This window comes from Poecilia reticulata, chromosome 23 (assembly GCF_904066995.2).
Source record: "Poecilia reticulata chromosome 23, P_reticulata-male-v2, whole genome shotgun sequence".
Taxonomy (NCBI): domain Eukaryota; kingdom Metazoa; phylum Chordata; class Actinopteri; order Cyprinodontiformes; family Poeciliidae; genus Poecilia; species Poecilia reticulata.
The window spans coordinates 15,996,172-16,018,662 of record NC_088852.1 but is presented as its reverse complement, the minus strand read 5'-3'; the positions used below and the strand labels follow the sequence as shown (position 1 = coordinate 16,018,662).

The 22,491-nt window shown below is 45.1% G+C and overlaps 1 protein-coding gene and 1 long non-coding RNA gene across 9 annotated transcripts in view; both read right to left on the bottom strand.

Annotated features, from left to right (window-relative positions):
• Positions 1-10,172, bottom strand: part of LOC103460955 (sodium-coupled neutral amino acid symporter 2-like) — a 35,628-nt gene extending 25,456 nt beyond the window's left edge. Inside the window, exons 1-21 of one of the 4 annotated variants that reach the window (XM_081603945.1) lie at positions 10,122-10,172; positions 10,019-10,034; positions 9,765-9,918; positions 9,649-9,673; positions 9,545-9,560; positions 9,291-9,444; positions 9,143-9,209; positions 8,882-9,060; positions 8,708-8,789; positions 8,304-8,419; positions 7,645-7,718; positions 7,479-7,571; positions 7,120-7,195; positions 3,897-3,979; positions 3,756-3,814; positions 3,463-3,609; positions 1,669-1,748; positions 1,457-1,557; positions 560-684; positions 327-471; positions 135-232 (exon numbers count right to left, since the gene is read on the bottom strand). In XM_081603945.1, coding sequence (XP_081460071.1) covers positions 135-232; positions 327-471; positions 560-684; positions 1,457-1,557; positions 1,669-1,748; positions 3,463-3,609; positions 3,756-3,814; positions 3,897-3,979; positions 7,120-7,195; positions 7,479-7,571; positions 7,645-7,718; positions 8,304-8,419; positions 8,708-8,789; positions 8,882-9,060; positions 9,143-9,209; positions 9,291-9,444; positions 9,545-9,560; positions 9,649-9,673; positions 9,765-9,913 — 1,869 coding nt within the window. In that variant the 5' untranslated portion in view covers positions 9,914-9,918; positions 10,019-10,034; positions 10,122-10,172. Of the gene's footprint in view, positions 1-134; positions 233-326; positions 472-559; positions 685-1,456; positions 1,558-1,668; positions 1,749-3,462; positions 3,610-3,755; positions 3,815-3,896; positions 3,980-7,119; positions 7,196-7,478; positions 7,572-7,644; positions 7,719-8,303; positions 8,420-8,707; positions 8,790-8,881; positions 9,061-9,142; positions 9,210-9,290; positions 9,445-9,544; positions 9,561-9,648; positions 9,674-9,764; positions 10,085-10,121 lie in introns of those variants that run through there. The other 3 variants (XM_081603942.1, XM_081603943.1, XM_081603944.1) reach the window with 3 other exon arrangements.
• Positions 10,133-22,189, bottom strand: LOC145550169 (uncharacterized). Of its 5 annotated transcripts, XR_014086048.1 has the most exons (6): positions 21,861-22,189; positions 21,745-21,758; positions 10,727-10,813; positions 10,611-10,635; positions 10,507-10,522; positions 10,133-10,391 (listed from the first exon to the last, which is right to left on the bottom strand). It is a non-coding gene; the product is annotated as an uncharacterized LOC145550169 (long non-coding RNA). The 5 variants fall into 5 exon arrangements; XR_014086050.1 differs by lacking the exon at positions 21,745-21,758 and having other exon boundaries at positions 21,982-22,189; XR_014086047.1 differs by lacking the exon at positions 21,745-21,758 and having other exon boundaries at positions 21,861-22,188.
• Positions 22,190-22,491: the final 302 nt, after the last annotated feature.

The following is a 22,491-nucleotide window of genomic DNA, read 5'->3' as shown; positions in this document are numbered from 1 at the left end:
GTTATTACTGCATAGTTTCAGTTTGTGAATAACTTCATAGATTAATTCATAAAGCTTTCCTTTTACTACAACTTAGAATGTTTTTGGCATTAGATGTGTAGAATAAGAGACATAAATGTTTAATAATGTCTTACTCCAATCTTCTGCATGGATTTGAATGACTCCTTCTTAACCAGTCTGAGATAGAAAGATGAGGGCAGGATGAAGATCAGCATTGCAGCAGCAGAGGCACCTGGAATGAGGAATAATTGTAAAGTTAATCCCAAAAGGTCAATAATACTCTGTTAGAAAGATGATAATGGATATTAACATGTGGAGTTACTTACCAATAAAGACAAAAATATCTCTGATGCTGGGAACAAAGATGACCAGAATGTTGGTTCCTGCTAGCAGGATCAGGGTGATGATAATGTGAAGGATCCAGCTGAAGTCTTTTCCTGGGAACAGCAGGTGGCCGACTGAGGTACGAATCTGTTCAGAACCAGACAAAGATTAGGTCAATGGACTTCATAGTCTTAGTGACTGACTGGATCATTAACAGTAGATCCTCAATACTTACAGGGAAGAGCAGCACAGGAACTGTGAGTGTGACAGCGGCCAACACAGCCAGGCGAACAACCAGCAGGAGAATATCGTACTTGTAGTAGTTTGAGTAGGTGTGGAGCAGCTCAGGTCCCACATGGACTGAACAGAAATATGACAGAGATCACTTTAGTTACTTACTTCTTATGGCTGAGAACAGTTTGATTTAACGCCAACTCAGCTACAAATATATGTTATTATTAAACATTAACGTGCTAACACATAAAACCAGGGTGCGTAGTATATCTAAAACTCAATATTTTCTACATGGAAAATTAAATTTCTGTTCCATCCAGAGAAGGAAACAAAGTCATAGTGAACAACTCTCTGAAGCTTTGTGCTGTTGCCCACCCATTACCCCACTGAGACAGTGTCATACCTACAACCAGATTAAAAGCCAACCTAAAAGAAGCAAATCTATCTTAAATGATTTGATATCTTCTAAATATTTACATTTTTGCCTCCCTCAAAGTACTGATTGACTCCTAGGATCACTGGGACCCTCAAACCTCTCCATCACGATAAGGTGGCAGCTCATAGAGAGGTGTATAACCACCAACTTGATTTCCTCTTTGTTAGAATAAATACAATCAACCTGAATGTGTCTGTCGTGACGTCAACCTACTGGACCTGAGATGAACACAGAACGGTTACATAACTATCTGCTAATCACACTCCTTGCTATTTAACAGGCTTTAAGATAATCCTGTGTTTTTTTTGTTCAGCTCTTCTTCATTAAATGTTCAAAATCTACTCAATGTCTCAACCTGCTGCATTTGGGTAAAACACCAACACGGATCTTGACAACATCTCAATACTGCTAACAATCTAAAGCTACCACGTTGTAGTTTTTAAATCTTATTGTATATCTTACTGTTGAAGGTGAGGTATCCAAAGAGGGCAGCCAGCAGGTACATGATGAACATGGCCAAGAAGGAAACGTTGGCCACATTCTGCATCTTTCGGCGCGAGCGGCTGTTCAGGGAAGAAGAGTTTTATTTACCAGACCAAACTTTAAAGAAATACAACACTGGTTTAGTTTAAACCTTATAGGACTTTGAGTTAAATCCATGCAGCAACACTTACTCTTTGAGCTCCTCATACATGGGTAGGATAGTAGGATGGCACACGAAGGCAAAAGTGAGGATGGGTACAGCATAGACAGTCTGGAGAGATGGAAAAATACAAAGATTAGAAGTTATTCTACCGGTATTATTGAAAATATTCATAAGGTAAAGTAGTTTTACGTATACAGCACATTTTCAGCAAAAAGGCAATACAAAGTGCTTTACATAAATTAAAAGAAAATACAAACAAAATAACAAACCAAATGAAAGAGCAAAAAAAGAAAAATAAACTATTAATGTTGATCCAAAGCATAGAAACTAGATACTCCTAGTTTCAGGCTTGGTAGACAAGTAGAAGTAATTATCCTCTGGTCTAATTCCATTTCTGGGTTGGAAGAATAAGAGTCTAAAACTGGCTGTGCTCAGTCTAATAATGACTCTCAATGTCTCTGTCTCCATGTTGTTCAGACATTGGGTCCATGGTGAGGAGGGATGGATCTGAGCCCTCTGACTATCAAATTATGGGTAAGAATATTTTTTCATACTCTGGTTTGTGAATAAAAACGTAGGTCTGATGTTGACGTTAGAAAAACTGTTCCTATTTACATTTTCGTAATTGTCCTCGCAATAGCAGGAAAAGACCTGCCTCGCCCCTAAACACAGAAATGCTTTGGCTGCAGAGAAAACTTCTGACTTTTAACTTAATCATTCTGCTAAATCCCCGGTTCGCTGCCGGCGGTCTGAGTCGGTCCCACCAACAGATATAGATATAAAGAATCTTTATATCAGACATCCTGATATAAAACAAAGTACTGCAACTGTCACTGCGCGTCACAACACAACTTAAAGCAATCACCTGCATATAGCAAGACTTTGTCTTAACATATAGATGTTAAGACAAACACCTATATGTCTACTTGTCTTAACATATATAACACACACTTCCTGACAAAGGCATTGAGGTCAGGGAGTGTGTGTTTGTAACTATGACATGTTTGCAGATCAGCCCATGTCTCTCGCAGCCTGATCTCCCAAATAAAGTCTCTGATAAAGGTGGAATGATCAAAAGCGAGTTCTTGAGAGTTCAGCCATAATATTAACCCAGGTGACTTCAGGAGGGTGAGGAGATGGGAAGGATCAGTTTATTGACATGAACTCCAGGAGATTCACAGTAACCAGAAGGTCACAGGGAGCCAGATTCAAAATAACAAATACTCTTTAGATCAGGCAGACTTAGAATCTCTGTCTGCCCTAGAGTCTTTAACTGGTATGTCTCTTATGGTTTATCCCAGTCATCCAAATTATTGTGGCCGTTCCACTGAACCGAAGCTAGCAAATTCTAGATCGATTCCATCCCTCTTGTGAATTTTTTATTCCTCAGCTGGGATGCGAGTCTCAGCAAGACTTGCATCCAATTTGCATCTCTGTCCCACAACCTACACCTAGTGTTCCCTAGTTTAGCCAAATCTGTCACAAATTTGTCAATAATCCAGGAATCCACAAGCTCCAAACAGCAGAAATCCTGTTATCTTGAATAAATCCAGGGTGAATCCTGCTGGGTGTGTCCCTGCAGGACAAGAGGCTCTCCTGTGCCCAGACTTCTCGTTGAGAAAATGTTATCAATTGCATTGAGAGACCGGTTGACCAGATCCATCATTTGTAGATTCGGACGATGTGCAAAGAAAGACTCCAAAAAAGCAACACAAAAACAGAGCAAGCAGGATGAGAATGGGTAGGGAGAGGAGCAGAGGAAAAAAGTGTCTGTCTTCACCGAGACGCTTGTCTCATACTTGTTTAACCTCCATTTATTTACCTGTGAGTTGAAGACAAAGTATTTAGGCTTGCAAGTATCAGTAGTAGCGTTGTTGCTGTGGGGGGTGATGTTGAACATTTGAATGGTTTCATTTCCAGCGTCAGGAACAGGCAGAGGGCATGGCGTCTGGAACTTCTTAATGATCACCTGCATAAAAGGAAATATGTGTTTGGACTGCACTATATTTTTACAATATTCAAAAAACTAAATAAGTAGTGATTTGAAAACGTTAATGAAGTGACTGACTAAATCTAACTCGCAGCAGAAATAAAAGAAGGTGGGGTTGTACTCACCACAATCACAAAGAACACCATGCAGAGCAGAGAGAGACCACTGGTGTAACCAAGGTAACCTAGTGAGGCAAGATAAAAAATTATTTTTGTCTTAAAGCTGATGCTTCAACTTTTATTATTACTTAGGAAATACATCCTTACCCAAGTTCCTGAGCAGTGTGAGAGGTAAGATAACAATAATTGAGACCAGAATCACAAGGTAATCTCCATTGATGTACCATTCACTGAAACACAAATACATCTTTAAATTGATAGAATAATATTTGTTACACAATCTGTTGAAAAAATTTAATTAATTAGTATGAACACTTAAAATGAGAATTTTTGCACTTTTCAGCTTCAGAGGAGGTCGGGTCACTCTGCAGATTCAGAGATGCCTCCCAATTTTGCACAAAAGGTTGTAAAACTCAACAGTATGTTCAAAGCTAATCATCAAGCTAGTCCCTGTGTGACTGCAAAAGGGGTTTGAATGAGGAAATCAATGAAGAAGAAGAAAAGGAGAAGCAGGAGGCAAAGAGGGAGATGAGATTGGCAGAAAAGTTAGCCAATCTTCTGGAACCAGATAATCTTTAATATGTGGCAGACTTAACCAAACACAGCAATACAATATCATAGGAAAAAATCGTTAAGAAAGCATAAAACAGGAAGGCAATTAACAACAGCCTTATTTTAAACAACTAATTCAGCCCAGATAATCAAATGGTCTCACTTTGATTCAGTCATTAGTCAGTTAAAGCAATGTCCATAAGTCCAAAAATGACCAATGTAGCCCCATTGTCCTGTACTGAATCACTTTAAGTGTTACATGACCAACCAGATACCACTTGCTTGGTCATGTAAGTGGTAAAAGTCTAGGCTGCTTACATCACAGTAACGTCCTGGATGACACCATCTTTTATGAAGGAAACACATTTCCTTTATAAAGCTGTGTCTACTCGTAGAGTCAGAAAGAATGGGAGGTAAACGAGACAGTCGGAGATGTGATCCTACAGCCAAAAGACATAGTACTGCATTCCCAATATTATGGCTGAGTCCAAGTTCATTCAATGTCTTAGACAGTTGGATGAAATTGGACTCGCCTTTCTCATTATCATTGATGGAGGAGTTGAAAGTTCTTCTTTCTCGCTCCTCTTTGCTCCTGCTCTGCATCAATAACACTTTCTTTTCAACTGTTGGGCTTTAGTTGGGTTCAAATTTGGTCATAAATAATTAATTTCTGCCAGAAATAAAGGAATTAAAATTTTTAAGAAGATAAAATCAGAATATAATTAACTATATATAATTCCAACCAGGGGCGCTGCCAGCAATCTTGGGCCCCATGACAAAAAAATTAATTGGGCCCCACATACTGTTACAATTTTTTGAGTCTATTTGACCCATAAAATGCATCAAATTTTAAAGGCTTGCAACTGCCTTTCTGTCTTTGATACTAGGACAATATTTATTGCTAGTGAAGTTCATATGCAACAGTTCACATGTTGTATGCAAATAGGCTGCTTACATTTTTTAAAATTAGTTTTAGCTTACTGAAATGTCTCTCTCCATAAGCAACCGTCATAGGTAACATGCAAAAATATAAATAAAGCAATCTAGACTTCTAAAAAAATGCTATGTACTTGCATTTCATTCAAACTGCAGTATGTAACTTTTGTGAAAAAAAAACTATCTTCTCCACCTACTCCCTGAACTACTACTAACTACTAAAGTAATGCAATGTTCTGGCCAAAAACAACCAATCAGAACCAGGAGGAGGGTTTTAGGGCTGTCAATCAACCTCACTCACTGCCGTGCCAATGGTGGAGAAACAACTTATCATTACAGGAAAACTGTTTATCTGCTGTCATTGGTAGCTATGCTAACTAGACTAGTTGCTGCATGGCACACAGCAAGGGGAAGGAAGGATGAGCAGCCAAGCTTGAGATTGTGATTGACAGCGCTAAAACCCGCCTCCTGCCTCTGATTGCTTGTTTCTAGGTAGCAGTGGCAGAAGGCAGAGGAAATAAATTTTTCACAGATTATTTCTCATTATCTCTCATTCACAACATAATGACAGTTTAAAAATATTTTTTATAAAAGTTACATGTTGCAGCTTTAATTTCACTTAGGAGAGAAAGGGTCAGAAGGGACATGGTAACATATATCTGTAATTTAAACACAAGCCAAGATAAAACTGTTTGGACTGACCGCAGTCCAAACAGGAGGGCGTTTTTTAATTGTCATTATATAAAGATTGTTTGAATTTCTGTCAGTAATATATTGTTTTTGTTATGTAATTGTAAAACGAGCAAAGATACAGAAAAATCCCTAAAGCCCACAGACTCAAAGAGTGAAATCACCAACCCTAAAGACTCATTGGAATGATGCTAACTAGCTTGTCATTGGACACAGTGTTGCTCAGTTTTTTCACTGGGACAGGGTTTAAAGGTTATGCTGGTATCAGGGTTAGCGCTGCTGCTGACCGACTCATCTGTTGTCAAGTGTGGTAAAAGGTAACTTTTACCACTTAGGAGAACTTTCTTTCCCTTAATTTATTAGATGCTAGTGAAATGAAGGCAAAAGTAGTCTCTAGATAAGCTAACTATGCTAAATGGTTGACAATCTCACACAGTCTACTCTACTCACCTCTCTTGGAGAAAAACTGGGTTGCAAATTCACACTCTTGTCTTTTTCTCCCTCCATTTTTTTTTGAAAACCTGACTTTATTATTTTTCTTAGCAGCATAGTAACCTCCACAGTCATTCTTGTCTTCTACCATCCGCTGCTGAACACTGTCACTGTCAAGCAAGGTTTGACGGCAGGGGCACTGCAAGCAATCTTGGGCCGCATGACAAAAAAATAAATTGGGCCCCACCCCACCTACTGTTACAATTTATTGAGTCTATTTGACCCATAAAAGGCATCAAATCAAGCACAACAAGCAAGAACGGACTATTTCTTACTGATCCAAGGGTGTGTTCAGTGCAAATATCTATACTTTTTGGCCTAGGAGTGGCAACATTTAATTTTGACTGCTAAAACAATTTTTAAAAACGGAATATGATTAATTTTGTAATTGACAGAGCCCCAATTTTTTTCTATTTCTATGAACAAAAAAAGAAAAAAAGGACCCTTGGAATCGCCATAACCTTTCCCCCTATACGGTACCCCTGATTCCAACAGGCCACGTTGAGCAGGACAATTGTAGAATGTCACATTCTACACTAATCATTGATTTTGTACTACAAATTTCAGCTCTAAAATAATGAAACCTATAAAGGTATTAAGTGGCAAATGGTGAAATGAACAGCAGCCATGCAATTAATAAGAACCATTTCTGCTATTTCTTTGTTTAGTTGTTAAATCGACCAAACATTTAACTACTTACCCATCATTTACTCCAGTAAAGGACTGAATTACAATGGGGAGTTCGTATTTGATAATGTAGAGGTAGCTTGACATGGCTGAAAAAAGAAGAAAGAAAACAAAAGATGGAAAAAACATGGAAGTTAGCAACATCCCTAGCATCAATTTACACATTTAGAAAAAAAGAGTCATTTCTGATATTTTGAGAGATACAAAAAAAGTCACAAGACACTCACAAAAATAATAACAATGTAAAAACAATCTAATTCTGCCTGTACTGTATGGACACAGAAGCAATGTTTCAGTAAAAAAACATGGTAGATGAATGTAAGGATCATAGTTACAATGCATAGCTGTTATACTTAAAGGTCAGTCCCTCACCTCCAATGTTCTGCATGGTGATGGAGCAGGAAGCAGCCAGTTTTCCTGGGATCCCAAAGGCTTTGTGACCCAGTGACTCATAAACAAGAGCACCTGGAAAAAGGGTTTTAAATCTTGACATTTAAGTCTGATCAAACATTGCTGGAAAGTCAGAGCTGCTGCTCACCTGCTTCATTGGCTGTCTTCAACAACAAATGAACAGAATACAAGGAGAAAATGGCAACGGAAACCAGGAGAATCCTGTAAACAAGAGAGAGAAAAGGTCTTCAGTTGTAGATGACTTGTGTTTATTGGTAATAAATAAATAAAAAATCTATGTCTGATGGGTGCCAAATGATACAAGTTGTGCAATAAGCACAGTAGTGACTAATTGGGATTCTGATTTTAAAAAATCCAGGCTTCTGCTGACAGAAACCTTTTTAGCCACTAACAAAATATTTCTCAAAAACATGATACACTGAATAGCCACCAGGGGGCGTAGTTGCAAAAATATCCTCCAAAAACTTTCTTCTAGCAGATAATGAACTTATGCTGGAGTTGCTTGTGTTCTTGGAACACATGCACACATATGCAAACACACATTTTATTATCAATATTTTTTCAAGATGATATTTTATAGAAGCTTAGACAACAAGGTTCAGGTTGCTGATAACATTACATTACTTCGGATCTGAGGTTTTTCTTCCTTGTTTGCAAGTCAGTATGAACAGAATAGTTACAAATTTCTTGCTGAGCTTAGGATTATCATAGCCTGAGACCTTAAAACACTTGTCTTTATGCCGCTCAGCTGAATTTGGTTGATGCTGGACAAAAACGAGTTCTTACACAAACAGGGCAATGCCGGTGTTGGCCATGGCGAAGGACAGACCCAGGATGCCGCTGCCCATGATGGCGTTGCCCAGGTTGAAGACGGACATGCCAAAGGAGGCACTGCCCTGGTGCTGAAGACGGGAAAACAGAATTTTCAACAAAAAAAATGTCAGAAAAAGAGTGTGCTGTGGTGGTGCAGGGGTTAAGCACAACCCACATATGGAGGCCTTAGTCCTCGACAAGGCCGTCGCCGGTTCGATTCCCAGCCTGACGACCCTTTCCGCATGTTTTCCCCTTCTCTCAATACCCACTTTCCTGTCAATTAACTATCAAATAAAGGCCACTACAGCCAATAAAACCTTAAAAAAAGCAGAAAAAAAGCTAGATAGTGGAATAAAAGTGACTAAACTTGAACTTACATATTCAGCTTCATACTTCTTCTTGCTTGGGTTATGATCAGAGAGGAAGTTTTGACTCTCTGGATCTGCATCAGGGTATTGCCTTTAATAAAAGAAAGAGACGTGTTAAATGAGCTGACATATTGAACTTTTTGTTTGGCCTGTTTGTGAAGACATGTTAAAAATGAGCCTCACCCATTGAGAGGAATCTTCTTGGGACAGTCAGAGTACGCAAAGTCGTTGCTGTTGGAGCTGCAGCTGTCGTCGTCTTGAGGAGCGTTCAGGCATTTCATCTCAGTTCTGCCAATGCCAGTGTCCATGTTTTTGTTGCACAGGTTGGAGCCACAAACATTCGTACCGCAGGGAATGCCGTCCTGGTATTATGGAGAAACCATAGCATCACCAGGGAGTTGTAACAAGAAAAATGATTACTGGTAAAATAAAATTGTAACATACCTGTTCATTTTTTTTCTCTTTTAGGGCGTTTTGTTTATGAAGGGAGTTTTGACCCTCTGACTCTCGGCTTTAACAGATGAGAAAAATTAATGTTTTATGTGTTGACAAAGTTTTTTTTTTTTTAACCAAAGACTAACATGAGCCTTACCCATCCAGAGGGTCCTGGATTCCAAATTCAGGAGGCTGCTCTTTACTGTAATCAGAGCTCTGACTGCTGTTACTGCCTTCATCGTCATCTTGAGGCGTTTCTGAATATTTCATGTCAGTGTCAGCGTCTAATTCCTCACCAATGCACATTGAGGCTAAAAACAGAAACATCGTATTGATACATTATTTTTGTCAGGTGTGACAAAATATGTGTGGTTACACCGGTTGCTGGACATAGGCTGAAGTGAAACCTACCACTTGAGGGATTGTCCTACATTTAGGGAGGAAAGACAAGATGGTGAGAGAATGAGAAAAACATAAATGACTGGGAAAATACAAATAAAAATGTTGCAACTTACAGATTCTGTGTCATATTTCTTGTTGCTTGGTTGAGCAGAGAATTTGGTGTTAATTGAGTTTGACAGGATGTAAAGTCTTTTGTCAAGATGTTAGGACAAGATAACATGAGCCTTACCCATCCAGAGGGTCCTGGATTCCAAATTCAGGAGGCTGCTCTTTACTGTCATCAGAGCTCTGACTGCTGTTACTGCCTTTATCGTCATCTTGAGGCGTTTCTGAATATTTCATGTCAGTGTCAGCGTCTAATTCCTCACCAATGCACATTGAGGCTAAAAACAGAAACATCGTATTGATACATTATTTTTGTCAGGTGTGACAAAATATGTGTGGTTACACCGGTTGCTGGACATAGGCTGAAGTGAAACCTACCACTTGAGGGATTGTCCTACATTTAGGGAGGAAAGACAAGATGGTGAGAGAATGAGAAAAACATAAATGACTGGGAAAATACAAATAAAATGTTGCAACTTACAGATTCTGTGTCATATTTCTTGTTGCTTGGTTGAGCAGAGAATTTGGTGTTAATTGAGTTTGACAGGATGTAAAGTCTTTTGTCAAGATGTCAGGACAGGATAACATGAGCCTTACCCATCCAGAAGGTCCTGGATTCCAAATACAGGAGGCTGCTCTTTACTGTAATCAGAGCTCTGACTGCTGTTACTGCCTTCATCATCATCTTGAGGCGTTTCTGAATATTTCATGTCAGTGTCAGCGTCTAATTCCTCACCAATGCACATTGAGGCTAAAAACAGAACATCGTATTGATACATTATTTTTGTCAGGTGTGACAAAATATGTGTGGTTTTAACACAGATAGGGTTATCCGGTTGCTGGACATAGGCTGAAGTGAAACCTACCACTTGAGGGATTGTCCTACATTTAGGGAGGAAAGACAAGATGGTGAGAGAATGAGAAAAACATAAATGACTGGGAAAATACAAATAAAAATGTTGCAACTTACAGATTCTGTGTCATATTTCTTGTTGCTTGGTTGAGCAGAGAATTTGGTGTTAATTGAGTTTGATAGGATGTAAAGTCTTTTGTCAAGATGTTAGGACAAGATAACATGAGCCTTACCCATCCAGAGGGTCCACAGATTCAGGGGCGTTATCAATGATGGGGCTGCTTTTGTCGTCATCCTGAGCAGCATCTGGCATTTTAGAACTGAAAATCCAGAAAAGAGGTGGACGATGATAACTATTATAATAATTTATTATAGGAAATGTGTGCGCATCAACTCTCACTGGTAAAAATAAGCGCATTTCATAGCATCTTTTCAGTCCAGGACCTACTCTATGTCTCTTTAAGCCCCAACCGAACAAGGAAGGTTGAAACGTCTGAGACACTTTGGAGCCAAAGAGCCACAAAGACCAAGAGCTGTAGAATTGGGGAACAAGTATGACATAGAAATATAATATACAAAAAGCAACACCAAGTGCACATGGAGCAGACACAGCAGATGATCTTTTATTGTATAACTAACTCAGAAAGACAGATCAGCAGGATCAGATGAAGATGTACAACTGATCCATAATGAGGATGCCTCACAAACAAGCATGCATAACAACTTTTACATTGTGGTTACATGCCTACTTAGAATGAGGGAATGCTGCAAACATCATAACTGTCATGATCCGTGTTTCTATGTGTTTATTTTCTAGTTTCTGTGTGATCCTGTCCCCTGTTAGTCCTGTCTCTGCGTCTTTCCCCGTTGATTGTCTCCCAGGTGTGTCTCGTTCCCGTGATTGCCCCGTGTGTATTTAGTCTCCCCTGTTGTCTGTGTTCTTCGTCGGGTCCTTGTCAATTGAACGTCCATTGATGTCACCTGTCTCCGTGCTGCCAGTTTCCCTCGTGCTGTTTCCCCGTTGTTCCTTGTCGTATCATCTTTGTCATTAAATTCATCGTTTTCCGCCATAACCTGGTCCTAGCGTCATCTCCTCACCGCAACCAACCACCCCTCACGACAGAAGGACCCGACCAAACGAACGGTGAGGAAGCTATGGCGTACTGCCCCCCAGGTGTGGGACCACGTCGCCACGAGCGCCCTAAACCGCTGGAGGTCCCGGCCCCTGGGCGCTGGAATCACCAGCGCTCTGAGCCGCCGGAGGTCCCGGTCCCAAGGCACCCAAGTCACCAACGCGACGACAAGCTGAGTCCCTGGTGGGGAGCACGTATGGCGTACTGCCCCCCAGGTGTGGGACCACGTCGCCACGAGCGCCCTAAACCGCCGGAGGTCCCGGCCCCTGGGCGCTGGAATCACCAGCGCTCTGAGCCGCCGGAGGTCCCGGCCACTGGGCGCTGGCGTCACCATCGCTCTGGGCCACCGGAGGTCCCGGTCCCGGAGCATCGACGTCGTCGCAGGTTTCCAGCGCCCGCTGCCGGCGTGCAGCCACCCGAGCTTCCTGCACCCGCTGCCGGCGTGCAGCTCCCCGAGCTTCCTGCACCCGCTGCCGGCGTGCAGCTCCCCGAGCTTCCTGCGCCCGCTGCCGGCGTGCAGCTCCCCGAGCTTCCTGCGCCCGCTGCCGGCGTGCAGCTCCCCGAGCTTCCTGCGCCCGCTGCCGGCGTGCAGCTCCCCGAGCTTCCTGCGCCCGCTTCCGGCGTGCAGCTCCCCGAGCTTCCTGCACCCGCTGCCGGCGTGCAGCTCCCCGAGCTTCCTGCACCCGCTGCCGGCGTGCAGCTCCCCGAGCTTCCTGCACCCGCTGCCGGCGTGCAGCTCCCCGAGCTTCCTGCACCCGCTGCCGGCGTGCAGCTCCCCGAGCTTCCTGCACCCGCTGCCGGCGTGCAGCTCCCCGAGCTTCCTGCACCCGCTGCCGGCGTGCAGCTCCCCGAGCTTCCTGCGGTCGCTGCTGACGAGCAGCCGCCCGTCCCTCCAGAGTCCCCTAGTGTCCCTCCAGAGTCCCCCAGAGTCCCCTAGTGTCCCTCCAGAGTCCCCTAGTGTCCCTCCAGAGTCCCCTAGTGTCCCTCCAGAGTCCCCTAGTGCTCGTTCCGAGCTCCCAGCTCCCGCAGCAGCCGGCATTCCGCCAGGGCTCCCCGAGTCCGCTGCCGGTGCGCAGCTCCCCGGTGCACCTCCCGAGACTCCAGCCGGCCTTCCTGCCGGTTCCACGGCCTCGGCTCCGCCCGAGCCCCAGTCTCCAGCGCCCGCAGCAGCCGGCGCTCCGCCAGAGCTCCCCGAGTCCGCTGCCGGTGCGCAGCTCCCCGGCGCTCCGCCCGAGACTCCGCCCGGCCATCCTGCCGGTTCCACGGCCTCTGCTCCGCCCGAGCCCACGGCCTCTGCTCCGCCCGAGCCCACGGCCTCTGCTCCGCCCGAGCCCACGGCCTCTGCTCCGCCCGAGCCCACGGCCTCTGCTCCGCCCGAACCCCAGTCTCCAGCGCCTGCAGCAGCCGGCGCTCCGACCGGCACACCGCGGCACAAGCTCCGCCTCCAGCGTCGCCGCCCACCGCGGCACAAGCTCCGCCTCCAGCGTCGCCGCCCACCGCGGCTCAAGCTCCGCCTCCAGCGTCGCCGCCCGCCGCGGCTCAAGCTCCGCCTCCAGCGTCGCCGCCCGCCGCGGCTCAAGCTCCGCCTCCTGCGTCGCCGCCCGCCGCGGCTCAAGCTCCGCCTCCTGCGTCGCCGCCCGCCGCGGCTCAAGCTCCGCCTCCTGCGTCGCCGCCCGCCGGACCTTCCACGAGAGGTCTACCTCCTGTGCCGTGGACGGCCCCCGGAAGGGTTTTTTGTGTTTGGATTCCTGTTTGGATCTGGGTTTTGTTTTCTGGACTCTGGCCCTCCTACCGTCGCCCCTCCGCCCACCCTGTTGGGATCTGGTTTTTGTTTTCTGGACTCTGGCCCTCCTGCCGTCGCCCCTCCGCCCACCCTGTTGGGTTGTTTTTTGTTTTTTTGGACTCTTTTTGTTGGGCGCCTGGTAGTCGCCCCTTGAGGAGGGGGTACTGTCATGATCCGTGTTTCTATGTGTTTATTTTCTAGTTTCTGTGTGATCCTGTTCCCTGTTAGTCCTGTCTCTGCGTCTTTCCCCGTTGATTGTCTCCCAGGTGTGTCTCGTTCCCGTGATTGCCCGTGTGTATTTAGTCTCCCCTGTTGTCTGTGTTCTTCGTCGGGTCCTTGTCAATTGAACGTCCATTGATGTCACCTGTCTCCGTGCTGCCAGTTTCCCTCGTGCTGTTTCCCCGTTGTTCCTTGTCGTATCATCTTTGTCATTAAATTCATCGTTTTCCGCCATAACCTGGTCCTAGCGTCATCTCCTCACCGCAACCAACCACCCCTCACGACAATAAGTTAGTGCAATTGATTGTCCACTGTTCCACCTAGTTTTCTCAAGAGGGGTGATTCCTGTGGCAATAATGATTTTTCTAATGTCAGTGACTCAATACAATTGTCATAATGCCACCTGTCAATAAATCCAGTGGTTTGTCAGCAACTGGCCAATCAGCAGTTGCAACTTGTCCTGAAGTAAACACCCCTTACCTGGAGGAACAGAACCTCCAACAAAGTGTTGGGGTTTATCATTACCTGCTGTCAGAGATTTGTTTGAAAGTAATGGGAAAAATGGCTGAACATGCACTGCGAACATGCACTTAAAATACACTTTATAGAACAGTTAGAAGGTGGAATAAAGTTTATTCAACTTACAAAACCCAAATGGAATCTGGAACAATGTGACTTCATGAGCAGCTGAATACTACAGACATCGAAGGTATAACTACAATATGTTTGTTTCTATTAAGGTTTTTGTAATCATTACGTCATTACATTACTCAAAACAATGTGTACCATCAGTCACATGAGGGTTTTATTTATACCACTCAAAGTCATCAAGCTGAAGCATTAGTACATGTAGAGAGAGTAGACTCATATCACTATAAGAATGAAGGTTTTGATCCAGAAGGATAAAACCCTTTAAAGAAAACACCTCTTGGCCGCCGTAGGAGTGGCCTATGTAAGCAATGTACTTGTCTATTGACAACCTTAGTTTTGGTTTCATACCTTCTCTAATCAATGCACAACTTCCATTGTGTTTATGAATCATTTTAAAGATTTTTTTGATGATACGGAATCATCAATTATAATCAGAGCAGCTACAACAACAATAATAAATGCAAGTAACCACATCTTTTTTTGATGCTACATTATAGGAAATGGATAATGGATAGGGAGCTCTGACCCAAAAAAGCTATAGAGAAACACTATTTTAGCTAGAAACTAGTGTTATGGATATATGATTCTGTGTCTTTCCTCTATCTCTTTTAACTTCTCACTTGGACACGGCTGCACACTTATATTACCTTGGGCTGGTGTTGTGACTATCAGTGCTACCTCGTCAGATTTTCCTACCGTAGCACAAATAGATAGCTATGGGTTCAAAACTGCTATCGTCATGGTTACAATGAAAACTACAATGGGTTGTGTTAATGTTAAATATTATCATCAGATAACATTCTTTGAGTGACGGGACTGAAGTGGAAGCTTAGGAGTTATGCTTAGTGTCAGGCTGGATTCTGTTTTGTTTTCGTTTTGGTTGTTTTCTTTGTTTTGGGAAGTTTGCTGCTTCCTCATTCCCCCACCAGATGCCGCCTGTGAGCAGAGCCCCTGGAGCAGACTGTGGGAGAACCTGGAGACACACCTGCGGTGCATTAAGGAGACTGATTCTGAAGCGGCGAGCTGACACTTCGGCGCCTGAGTGTTTGTGTTACACGGTAATCAAACGTTCCAGTGAGAGGCCCTCGAGTTAAGCTCCCGAAGTGACTTTGCTTATGTTTGTTCTCCTTGTCAGGTTTCGCCTGAGGTTTTCCAGCGGTTCCCTGGAGTGGAGTTTAAAGCAGACTCCTGCAAGTTTTCCCGTGTACATCTCCACGACGCTCTTGGTATTACCAAGCGGTGCCAGCCCCGAGCACTCCCCTCCTGGTCCTTTGTCCTCCTTGGATTCCCCTGTGACGCAGTGGTACGTACCGGATGGTGTCCGTGACCTCACGGCGTGCTCATCTCTGGACTGCTGTCGGCTGTCAGCTCGTCCTCCACTCAGCCACCTACCAAAAGTAAGCCTCCGCCATAATCCACAGCATCTCGTTTGACCGCGTCTTACCTCTACCACTCACCTACAGTGGCTGATCTGGTGGTGCCCTACCCGAGTCCTGCTAGACATTCACTCCCTTTCCCTTTCCCCTGTACAATAAACTATATTATTGTTTTGAAACGTGCTTCTCCTGATTATGTTCTTTCATGTGGGTTCGACGACTGGAACAAAACATGACAGAACACTCAGGCCAACAGTTAACCCCAGTAGACGCTATCAGGAGAGAGTTGTCAAAACGACAAGAACTAATACAATCGCATCATACCGCTCTGTGTGAGCTGGGCTCCCAACAAGCTGAAACTAATCACCACTTAACTGATCTGTCAAGCTTTCTCCAAGCTCCGGCTCAACAGGGTCCAAGTATGCCACCCCCGTCTCTGGAGGCTCAGAGTTCATCCACCGCCGCCGCATTTTCCAAGGTACGCCCCCCAGCACCCGATAAATTCTCTGGGGAGGTGAAGACATGTAAAGGGTTCATTTTACAATGCGAAATAATATTCAATCACTCACCTCAAAGTTTCCGCCATGACGACGCTAAGATGGCGTATATGCTGTCCTTGTTAACCGGACGAGCCCTGGAGTGGGCTGAAGCCAAGTTTATTTCCCCCACTAACTTTGGGTGTACATTCCCAGAATTTCTGAAAGATTTCAATCAGGTTTTTTGCAGAGACACCGACAAGACCTCAGTTTCCTGTGAGTTATGGACCCTCAAGCAGGGTCAAAGAACTGTTTCTGAATTTGCTATAGATTTCAGAATAAAGGCTGCCGCTTCCGGTTGGGACGCAGCCGCGCTAAAGAGCGCATTTTTTATGCGTTAAATAACCAAATAAAAGACAAATTGGCCACCCTCGACGAACCCGAGGACTTTATAAGGTTAACCATAAAATTAGACAACCGCATAAGATCACGAGTGAAGGAAAAAACTCGTCGCAGTTTTCATCCTCAGGGTCCGTCAACTGCCTCACCTGTACCATCAGTTTCTGCAGTTACCCTCGAACCGGAACCCATGCAGCTGGGACACACTCGCCTGACCCCGGAGGAGAGACGAAAGCGGTTGAACTCTCGCCTGTGTCTCTATTGTGGTGAGTCAGGACACTTCATTGCAAATTGCCCTGTCCGTTTAAACCCCCAGGTCTGTCAGTAATGACGAGGAGACTGCCGGACCCGAAATACACCACCCAATCTTGTCTGCTTCTCCCAGCTACCATAATAAAAGATCACCTCTCCCTTCCCCTGTCTGCTCTCATAGACTCTGGTTGTGAGCAAAATCTAATCGACGCTTCCCTAGTTAAACAGATGAACATTCAGACAGATCCTCTTCTGGTCCCTCTCCGAGTCGCCGCTCTCAATGGGGAATCCTTACCACCGATCACACAAGACCGAGCCTGTCCACCTCATCTCCGGTAATCACTCAGAAAACATCTCACTCTTTGTCTTTTGTGCTACCAGTTCACCCATTGTTCTGGGCCATAACTGGTTAGTTGCCCACAACCCACACATAAATTGGGTTAAAGCACATGTCGAATCTTGGTCTCCCAACTGCCATGCTAAGTGTCTGTATTCAGCAGTTCCCTCGAGTACCACATCTCGTGAGAACCCCGAAAGTGAACCCCCTGATCTCTCCGCAGTCCCCGTCGAGTACCATGACCTCGCCCCAGTGTTCAGTAAAGATAAGGCCTTATAACTTTCACCTCACCGTCCATATGACTGCACTATCGACCTCCTGCCCGGAGCTCCTTTGCCCAACAGCTGTCTTTATAATATCTCACGCCCCGAACGACAAACCATGGAAAAATACATTAACGATTCACTAGTGGCAGGCATAATTCGTTCATCCACCTCGCCCCTTGGTGCTGGATTTTTCTTTGTGGGAAAGAAAGACGGTTCCTTACGACCATGCATAGATTACAGAGGTTTGAATCAAATCACCATAAAAAATAAATATCCTCTTCCACTCCTTTCATCAGCCTTCGAACCGGTTCAGGGCACAACTGTGTTTTCCAAACTAGACCTTAGGAATGCCTACCACCTTCTTCGCATTAGAAAAGGAGATGAATGGAAAACCGCCTTTAAGACGCCCATGGGGCACTTTGAGTATTTGGTCATGCCTTTTGGCCTCTTGAACGCACCTGCCTTTTTCCAAGCCCTGGTAAACGATGTTCTAAGAGATTTCATAAAAGACTTCATTTTTGTCTACTTGGATGACATTTTGATTTATTCCAGCTCCCTGAGAGAACATAAATTGCACGTCCGCCAGGTCCTCCAACGTCTTCTGGAGAACCGACTCTACGTCAAGGCAGAGAAATGAGAGTTCCATCAGCCGTCTGTTACCTTCCTCGGATATGTCCTCGAGGGCGGACAGGTAAGGCCGTCGGAGGACAAAATAAAAGCTGTGTTGGAGTGGCCCAGACCGGAGACTCGGAAGCAGTTACAGCGGTTCCTAGGGTTTGCCAATTTTTACCGCCGTTTTATACGTAACTACAGTCAGACAGCCGCCCCACTAACAGCACTTACCTCCTCCAAGACAACATTTTCTTGGACGCCTGAAGCCGAAGGGGCCTTTACTCTGTTAAAGTCACTGTTTGCCAACGCACCTATCCTCATCCAGCCCGATCCCACCAGACAATTCATATTAGAAGTCGACGCCTCTGACTCCGGAGTGGGGGCCGTCCTGTCCCAGGTCTCCCACAGGTCTCCCCCAGCGATAAGTCTCACCCATGTGCCTTCTTCTCTCGCAGATTATAACCTGCAGAACGAAACTATGACGTGTGAGATCGAGAGCTGCTAGCTATAAAGCTAGCTCTGGAGGAATGGCGCCACTGGCTGGAGGGAGCAGAACACCCCTTTGTGGTTTGGACCGACCACAAAAACCTTGCTTATCTTCAGTCAGCCAAACAAAACAACCCTCGACAGTCCCGCTGGTCAGTGTTTTTCTCCCGGTTTAATCTTTCCATCTCCTACCGCCCAGGTTCTAAGAATGTTAAGCCAGACGTCCTCTCCAGACTTTACACTCCTGACGACTCTGAGGAGGAACCGGCACCTCTGCTACCCCCTAGCTGCACGGTCGGAGTAATTACTTGGGAGATTGAGGATGTCATTCGTCAAGCCCAATGCCTCGAGCCACCCCCGGAGTCCTGTCCCCCCGGTAGGATATATGTTCCCACATCAGTTGGAGCCCACTTCCTACAATGGATCCACTCGTCCAGATTTTCTGGACACCCAGGGGTAAGCCGCACTGTTGGGTTGGTCAACCGAAGATTTTGGTGGGGGTCCGTTCATAAAGACGTCAAAGAGTTCGTTCTAGCCTGCCCCATCTGTTCTCGAAATAAATCTTCCCATCAACCACCCTCCGGCTTACTGCAACCCCTGCCAGTCCCTAGACGACCATGGTAACACGTCGCTATCGACTTTGTCACAGGACTACCACCCTCAAAAGGTATGACCACCATTTGCACCATCATAGACCGTTTTTCTAAAGCCTGCCACCTCATCTCTCTCCGCAAGCTACCCACCTCCGCTCAAACAGCCCTCATACTCTTTAAGCATGTGTTCAAGCTGCACGGAGTGCCCCAGGAGATCCTTTCAGACCGTGGACCACAATTCATCTCTCAGGTTTGGAAACAGTTCTGTGCCGCCCTAGGGGCAAAACCTGTTCTCTCCTCTGGTTATCACCCACAGACCAATGGACAAACGGAGAGGATGAACCAAGAAATGGAGGCTACCCTTCGTTGTATCTCCTCTGCCAACCCCAAAGATTGGGCCCAGTACCTCTCTTGGGTGGAGTACGCCCACAACAGTCATGTGTCCGCAGCTACTGGTTTATCCCCGTTTGAGGTTTCCCTGGGCTACCAGCCGCCACTGCTAGCCGCGGATGAAGACAAGACTTCGGTAACTTCTGTTCAACACCACATTCGCCGCTGCAATAAAATCTGGAAAGACACTATCACTGCACTCAACAATACAGCCGCACAAAATAAGCGCCTGGCCGACCGCAGAAGGACTCCTGCACCTGCTTATGCTGTGGGCCAGAAGGTATGGCTGTCCACGAGGGACATACCTCTGAAGTCCCTTTCTAAGAAACTCTCTCCCAGGTTTGTCGGCCCATTTGAGATCCTTACCGTCATCAGTCCCACCGCTGTCCGTCTCCGTCTACCCGCCTCCCTGCGCATCCATCCCACCTTCCATGTCTCTCAAATCAAGCCTGTCCGATCCAGTCCCTTGTGCCCTCCGGCCGAACCCCCTCCTCCCGCCCGTGTCATTGATGGCCACCCGGCATACACCGTGCGCCGAATTATTGACTCCCGTCAGCGAGGTTGTGGATTTCAGTACCTCGTCGACAGGGAGGGTTACGGTCCGGAGGAATGCTCTTGTTCCCCCGTTCCTTCATCCTTGACCCTTCCGTGATTAGGGAGTATGTCGCCTCTCAGCCATCCACCTCCTCTCGGCCGCCAGGTGGCGTCCGTTGAGGGGGGGGTACTGTCAGGCTGGATTCTGTTTTGTTTTCGTTTTGGTTGTTTTCTTTGTTTTGGGAAGTTTTGCTGCTTTCTCATTCTCCCTCCAGATGCCGCCTGTGAGCAGAGCCCCTGGAGCAGACTGTGGGAGAACCTGGAGACACACCTGCGGTGCATTAAGGAGACTGATTCTGGGGCTACTTAAGAAGTGGCGAGCTGACACTTCGGCGCCTGAGTGTTTGTGTTACACGGTAATCAAACGTTCCAGTGAGAGGCCCTCGAGTTAAGCTCCCGAAGTGACTTTGCTTATGTTTGTTCTCCTTGTCAGGTTTCGCCTGAGGTTTTCCAGCGGTTCCCTGGAGTGGAGTTTAAAGCAGACTCCTGCAAGTTTTCCCGTGTACATCTCCACGACGCTCTTGGTATTACCAAGCGGTGCCAGCCCCGAGCACTCCCCTCCTGGTCCTTTGTCCTCCTTGGATTCCCCTGTGACGCAGTGGTACGTACCGGATGGTGTCCGTGACCTCACGGCGTGCTCATCTCTGGACTGCTGTCGGCTGTCAGCTCGTCCTCCACACAGCCACCTACCTGTCCGTCCTCCCGCGGTCCCCAGGTTCTCTCAGCCGCCTCCGGATTGTGATCTGCTCCTACAAGTCACTCTCTGCTCAAAAGTAAGCCTCCGCCATAATCCACAGCATCTCGTTTGACCGCGTCTTACCTCTACCTCTCACCTACAGTGGCTGATCTGGTGGTGCCCTACCCGAGTCCTGCTAGACATTCACTCCCTTTCCCTTTCCCCTGTACAATAAACTATTATTGTTTTGAAACGTGCTTCTCCTGATTGTGTTCTTTCATGTGGGTTCGACGACTGGAACTAAACATGACACTAAGTATTGGAACAATTTATATACACGACAAAACTACAAGAATATTACTTCCCTCATCAGAATATACATGTTTAAAATGAAAATCTATTGCAGATGTATGCTCTAATCCTTTTATTAGAATATCCTACCTTTGTACAAAATATTTTAAATACAGAGGTGTTTGTAAGAATAAAACAGTATCAGACAGGGGAAACAAGTTTTTACTTAAATTAAATTAAACAGACATCTACAAGTATAAATCTCCACAAACTCTTTTTTGATGCTTTAATATGTTGCATTACAGTTTTTATCAAATGCAGCGCAGCCAAAATGTGTTCTGCGCAGGTCACTGTGCACCTGAAATGATAGGATATGCTTAATATACACTAATATTATTGCTACCAACATGCTCTATTTAGCACGGTTTCATAAAAAAGTATTAGTATTATAAAGTATAGGGATAAAATGGCCCACAAAACGGACAAAACCAAACTTCCACAGGTAGAATGTATTTTATTTATAGGAAGTCTGTTGAGTAAGCAATATGTGACGTAGCATCAATATGCGCATTATCACAAGGTAGGACGAATAGCACAGATTTTTAGAACACCTGGGACCTGACTTGACAGTTTGCACAGTCACATATAAAATAAAGATTTTTTTCCCCCCCAAGATGAGTAAACAAACCACCAGTCGAACCAAACTAGTTTCCATACCTTTAAAAGTTGACCTTGAAGCGAGGAAATGAAAGTAAAACAAAGGGAGGATTTAAAGTCCGACTGTAAAAAGGATTACAGCATTTCGCCTGTATTTGTGAGTCAGTAACCTACACCTGTCAGTAAGATGACTCTTACTGACGGGATCTTTGATTCTAGTCCAAAACGCAAAGGATTTGTCCTAGCAGCAAAAGAAGTTAAAACAGCTAAGACGCTCGAAGAAACTGTTTTTCTCACCATCAGCTCAGCTAACATTTAGGGGAGGAGGGGGCTTCCGGGGCAGGCGTCTGGTCCTCAAACAGTCAAATGGAAAAATACCAACAGCGAAAAAAAAGAAAAAGAAAAGAAAAGAAAAGCAGCACGTGATGTTCAATGACACCACAATAATACAACAATATAGTTGTCATATCCTGTTTGCTTTCACCCCAGAGCTTGTAAAGTTGATTACTTCCTGTTTCCTTTGATCAGCTTTAGCTTTTGTCTTTACTTTCATCATATGCAGGTTGGAGTTGCACATTTTTTGCATTTATTTACAGATTCTCTCTCTTTCTCTCTCTGTCTTTCACTCTCTCTCTCTCTCTCAGTACCATTCCATTCTCTAGTATTCACGCTCCCGGTATTTACCATAATATGTTAAGTGGTAATATGTTCATTTCCACTTAACATATTACCTTCAACTATATTAGGTTACACAGGCCTAATCCCTATTGTTAGGAATTAGGCCCATAACGTCTCACCTCCTTCTGT